This window comes from Fonticula alba, assembly GCF_000388065.1.
Source record: "Fonticula alba strain ATCC 38817 unplaced genomic scaffold supercont2.3, whole genome shotgun sequence".
NCBI classification, from domain to species: domain Eukaryota; order Rotosphaerida; family Fonticulaceae; genus Fonticula; species Fonticula alba.
In genome coordinates this window covers 685,187-691,032 of record NW_009242973.1, presented here as the reverse complement: position 1 = coordinate 691,032, position 5,846 = coordinate 685,187, and the positions used below count along the sequence as shown (strand labels likewise).

General features: G+C 68.1%; 1 protein-coding gene across 1 annotated transcript in view; it reads left to right on the top strand.

Moving 5' to 3' along the window:
- Positions 1-8: 8 nt before the first annotated feature.
- H696_01949 (hypothetical protein) overlaps positions 9-5,846 on the top strand; it is a gene marked incomplete at its 3' end in the record, with an annotated part of 6,931 nt that continues 1,093 nt past the window's right edge. Inside the window, exons 1-11 of the mRNA XM_009495852.1 lie at positions 9-403; positions 592-693; positions 895-1,081; positions 1,299-1,419; positions 1,534-1,613; positions 1,688-2,135; positions 2,355-2,664; positions 2,916-3,560; positions 3,768-3,893; positions 4,128-4,801; positions 5,056-5,568. Coding sequence (XP_009494127.1) covers positions 50-403; positions 592-693; positions 895-1,081; positions 1,299-1,419; positions 1,534-1,613; positions 1,688-2,135; positions 2,355-2,664; positions 2,916-3,560; positions 3,768-3,893; positions 4,128-4,801; positions 5,056-5,568 — 3,560 coding nt within the window. The 5' untranslated portion in view covers positions 9-49. The remainder of the gene's footprint in view (positions 404-591; positions 694-894; positions 1,082-1,298; positions 1,420-1,533; positions 1,614-1,687; positions 2,136-2,354; positions 2,665-2,915; positions 3,561-3,767; positions 3,894-4,127; positions 4,802-5,055; positions 5,569-5,846) is intronic.

Genomic DNA, 5,846 nt, shown 5'->3' with positions numbered 1-5,846 from the left:
CCCCCCCCCCCTGGCGCTCTCGCAGGCCCGTAGGCCCAACAGGTCGAGGATGTCCACCGAGCCGGGGCACCCAGCAGACACGGCGTCCGATGCGCCGGCCAAAGGGCCGACCATGGCTGCCGGCATCAACCAGCCGGCCTGGTACATGCAGGTGCACATCAACCGCCGGCCGCTCAACGAATGTCTCCTGGTCTCGCCCTTTCACCCGGAGGCACTGGCCGAGGCCGAAGCCGCCGGCGACGTTGACCCCGTCTGCCTGCTGAAGGGCCGGCCGTTTGTGTGGCTCCGCGACAACACCATCGTCACGGCCAAGTACAACCCCTTCAACTTCCTGCCGAAGTTCCTCTTCGAGCAGTTCCAGCGCGTGGCCAACTTCTACTTCCTCTGCATCTCGGCCATCCAGGTGTGTTCTCGCGGGCGCGCTTGCGCCGAGACATCGCGCCGGCTCCTCCGCCCCTTCCCCCCGCCCTTTGGCGCGCATGCGTGTCCCCCACTCCGGGCCCTCCTCCCGCTCTCGGGTTCTGACTCTGCGGCCCTCGCCATGGACCGCCGGCTTTGCTTGCCTGGATCGCGCCCGGCCGCGCGAGATAGATGTCATCCACTCGCCTGGCCCCCACCGGACGCTTCTACACCTTCGTGCCGCTGGTGATCATCCTCATCCTGACCGGCATCAAGGAACTGATCTTCGACATCGTGCGCATGGGCCCGCTTTTGCTTGGCACCCGCCCGGGCGCTGGATCCCCGTCTATTGAGCGTGTTCCTGCTCCTGTCACTGACACCCACGCGCTCCCCGCTCCCCCCCCTCTCTCTCTCTTTGCCCTCCGCCCCATGCTCTCCCCTGTTCACTCCCCCCCCTCCCTCCTCGCGCCACACACATGCGTATGCACGTCACAGCGGCGCCGGCGCCAGGACATCCTGACCAACCGGCAAAAGACCCAAGTTCTGCGGCCCTACGTGGCCAGGGTCAAGGCGCGGAATTGGTTCACATCCATCTTCAGCCTTGGCACCGGGACCGACTTCATGTCGGACTATTACCACCTTGAGCATGTGGAAGAGGAGCTCCGGGAGATCCGGTGGAGTGGTGCGTCCGTGCGAGAAGCCCGCCTGGGCGGGGCTTGCGCTTGTCCACTTCCGGCCATGCTTCTCACCCCCCATGGGCGAGGGGGTGGGGTCGGGGGCCTCCGGCGTTTCACGCCCCTCTCTACCGCTGGCCGATGGTCCGGAGCGGCTCACTGACGCGCGTCCCTTCCCCCCCCCCCCCCCCCCCCGACCACAATGTGCGCCGGCGCCCGGGCCAGAGCTCCGCAGTGGCGACATTGTCATGCTGCGTGATGGGGACCCGGCCCCGGCGGACTTGTTCCTCATCTCCTCGACTGCCGACGATGGGCTTTGCCACATTGAGACCTCGCAGCTTGACGGGTGCGGCTGTGCCTTGTGCCTCCCTCCGCCGGCCCTGCCTGCCGGATGGCCGAGTGGGTGCTCTGCGTGCGGATGTTGCTCTAACATTGCCCCCCCCCCCCCCCCCCCCCCCAGCGAGACCAACCTCAAAACGCGCCAGGCCCTGCCGGTGACCAATGCCTTCCAGACCGTGGAGCAGGTCCGCACCATGGCCGGTACGTGTGCCGCCCTCATGGCTCCGGCCGGCGACCGAGACCCGACCAGCCACTCACCCGATCCCCCCGTGCAGCTGCCATCGAGTACGAGGCGCCCAACCGGTCACTCTACAGCTTCGAGGGGACTCTGCAGCTGGCCGACGGCCGGTCCTTCCCGGTGGGGCCCAACCAGATGATCCTTCGCGGGACGCGCCTGCGCAATACGACCGCCATCTTCGGGGTGGTCCTCTACACCGGGCACCAGACCAAGCTCATGCTCAATGCCGAGGCCCTGCCGCCGAAGAAGTCCCTCCTGGAGAAGACCGTCAACCGGCAGATCGCCTTCATCTTCGGCCTGCTGATTCTCATGTCCATCATCTGCCTGATTTGCTACATCAACTGGAATCGCAAGCACCTTCGGCCGGATCCGGTGACCGGCGCCTTCGCCTGGTATCTGGGCGTGACGAAGCGCGGCACGGCCAAGGACCTGGTGGCGCAGTTTGTCAGTTTCATCATCCTCTACAACACCATCATCCCGATCAGGTACGGGCGTAGGCGGGCGCGCATCATCCCCCCCCCCCTCCCCTCCCAGCCGCAAGTCCGACCTCGGGCCATTCTCTCCCAACACACCTTGTCCCTCTTTCTCTTTCCCCCCTTGCGCCCGCTTTGCCGCGCCTGCGGCCCGCGCTCGCATCCCGGATGCTGACCGGCCTGCTCCTTGCGCCGCGCTGCCTGGACCCCATCGGCCGGTCTTGCCGTCAGTCTGTACATCACCATCGAGATTGTCAAAATCTACCAGGCATTCTTCGTCAGCCGCGACCTGAAGCTCTTCCACGAGGCCACCGGCACGCCGACCGTGGCTCGGACGCCGAACATCGGCGAGGCTCTCGGCCAGGTGGACTTCGTCTTCGCCGACAAGACTGGCACCCTGACACGCAACCACATGCTCTTCCGCAAGTGCAGCATCCTTGGCCGGTCGTATGGGCTCGGCTTCACCGAGTCCTACCGGGCCATGGAGCGTGCCCGGGGGTGCCTGCTGCCGGCCGACCCGGCTGAGATGGCCGACCTGCATGTGCGTGCCCCCCGCCCCCCGCCCCCCCCCCCCCCCCCTCCCCCCAGCGCCCTGGATCAGGGCACAGAGCCCCTCCTGGCTTTGAAATCCCCCCTCGCATGTCCCTGACCAGTGACGTTCCCTGCCTCCTTGCTCTTCCCCCTTCCGCGCATCCGCGTGCGTATCCCTGTCCGTGTCCGTGTGTCATCCCCCTGTCCCTCGGGTAACGGCCACTCCTCTTCCCGCGCGGGGATGGTCCCCCCCCTTCTCAGGCCGATTGGCGCTTCTACGACCCGCAGCTGCTGCAGGATGTGTACGCCTCGGCGGCCGGGATGAAGCTCGGGCCGCTGGTGTGTCCGGGGTCGCCGATGCCGGAGCCCGGCACCAAATTGCCCATCACCCCGGCCACCTTCATCCTGGCCATGGCCCTGTGCCACACGACTCTGCCGAGCCATCGGCGGTCGGCCGGCGACGACCAAACCTCCGGGGCGTCCACCCCGGGCATCATCTCGGCCGGATGCGGGCTGGAGCATGTCCAGTATCAGGGGGCCTCGCCGGACGAGGTGGCCCTCGTGCAGGCGGCCAATCTCCTGGGCGTGCGCTTCACCCGGCGCACACCGGAGCATGTGGGCATCCGCGTGCCGCGGGCACTGGTGGACGGCCGTTCGACCGACATCGGCCCCCTGCCGAGCCCGGAGGACCCGGGCACCGACGAGGACACCTGGGTGACGCTGGACTTCGCCCTGCTGCATGTGCTGGAGTTCGACGCCGATCGCAAGCGCATGAGCATCATCGTCCGTGATGCGGCCGGCCGGGTGCTCATCTTCTGCAAGGGGGCCGACAACACCATGCTGGCCCGGCTTTCGGAGGAGAGTCGCCAATCGTCGCTGACCGCCGCCACGGCCGGGCACCTGGAGGTGCGTCTGCTTTTGCGCCGCCCCCTCCCCGCCACGGGGCAGGGCCGGGCGGCTGCTTGCTTGTTGTGTGTTTGTCTTTCCCGGGCTTTCTCCTGACACCTGGCGTGCCGTACCCCGCCTGCCCGCCTGCCCGCCTGCCCGCCTGCCCGCCCCCCTTCCCCCTGCCGATGATCCTCGCTGTCCTGACTGCGCCGCTGGCCCGTGCAGGACTTCTCGCGCGAGGGCCTGCGCACGCTGTGCTATGCCGTGGGCGAGATTGACCCGGAGACATATGACGATTGGCGCCGGCGGTACCATCTGGCCTGCACGACGCTCGACCGCCGGTATGAGGAGGTGCGCACGCATGCGCACATATCCGGGCCCTCGGCCGGCCGAGGCTGCGTCCTGCCTCTGCCGCGCGTGACCGGCCCCCTCGGTCCCTGGCCTTGGGCACACCTGCCGCGCCCACACACCTCCGGCTCACACTGACCCGCCCATTCCCATATGTGTCCCCCCCGGCCGGTGCGCATGCGCGCCTCCCTCTTCCCTCCCTCATGCGGCCCTCCCATGCACCGGGACACTCGGCAGATGGAGCTGTGCCATGAGGAGGTCGAGCGCAACCTGACCCTCCTCGGGGCCACGGCCATCGAGGACCAGCTGCAGGAGGGCGTGCCGGAGACCATCCAGACCCTGCTGCAGTGCGGCATCCGGGTGTGGATGCTGACCGGCGACAAGCGCGAGACCGCCATCAACATTGGCATGTGCTCGCAGCTGGTCCCGAATCGCGGGCGCATCTTGACCACGGACGCCGACACGCTGGAGGATGTGACCGCCTGGCTGCGGGCCACCCTGTCCGAGCTGGGCATGGACCCGGACAAGCCGCCCCGGCTGCGGGATCCCCTCTGGCGGCAGGTGCTGCTGATGGCGCGACCCCGTGCCGAGACGGTCATCGAGGACCTGACCCTGGTGCTGGAGGGCTCGGCCCTGGCCCTGGCCCTGGCCGATCCCACGGCCCGGGGGCTGCTGGTGCGCCTGGCACTGGTGTGCAAGTCGTGCGTCTTTTGCCGGGCCTCGCCCCTGCAGAAGGCCGAAGTGGTGTCCCTGGTCCGGGCGTCGACGCCCATCCAGTGCACCACGCTGGCCATCGGCGACGGGGCCAACGACATCACCATGATCCAGACGGCCTGCGTGGGGATCGGCATCTCGGGCGCCGAGGGGATGGCCGCCGCGCGCAGCGCCGACTATTCCACGGCCCAGTTCCGGTGCGTGGCCGCCGAAAAAAAACATGGTTTTCCCCGCTCGCCGGCCCCGCTCGCCGGCCCGCCTCTGTACAGCCACTGACCTCCGCCCCGCTGTTCTGGCCGGTGTCCCTGGCGACCCTCGGCGCGCACGCGCACGCACATCCCGTCCGTGCTCCGCGCCTGCCCGGTCCATCGGTCGCATCCTCCGATTGCTCACGCACGGCCAAACCAACCAAACACACCCAACATACGCTCCCCCCCCCCGGCACACGCAGCTTCCTCGCGCCGCTGCTCATGGTCCACGGCCACCGGACCTACCGGCGCCTGAGCAAGGTCATCCTCTACTCCCTGTACAAGACCATGACCCTGTACATGGTGAGCTTCTTCTTCACCTTTGACAATGGCTTCAGTGGCCAGCTGGCCTGGGACCCGCTGTCCAATGCCCTGTGGAATGTCATCTACACCTTCCTGCCGATCATCTTCGTGGGGGTCCTGGACCAGGACCTGCCGGACGCCTGGCTGGCCCGCGATCCGGAGCTCTACCGCACCGGGCCGCGCAACGACTTCTTCAACTTGTGGTCCTTCCTCAAGTCCATCGCCGGGGCCATCACCAATGCCCTGATCATCTACCAGATCCTCCAGCAGTTTGTCTTCGGCATGAACATCCCGGGCGCCGAGGGGGGCGCCATCCAGCGCGATGGCCGGACCTTCGACCTGATCTCCCGCGGGACGCAGCTCTACATGACGGTCATCGTCACCATCTTCGTGAAGATCTTCTTTGTGAACAGGTGCGCCGCAGTCTCGGTGCCTTGGCGTGTCTTGGCGTGCCCTGGTGTGCCCTGGTGTGCCCTGGTGTGCCCTGGCGTGCCTTGGTGTGCCTGTTGCGGCGCGCGCTCGGGATCTGCCTATCGCGCCCTGCCTCTTCCTTGGTCGCCCGTCCCTCGCCTGCTTCCCTCGCTGCATATGATGTCTCACACATGCCTTCTCCCCCCCCCCCCCCCCCCCCCCCCCCCCCCCCCCCCCCCCCCCCCCCCCCCCCCCCCCCCCCCCCCCCCCCCCCCCCCCC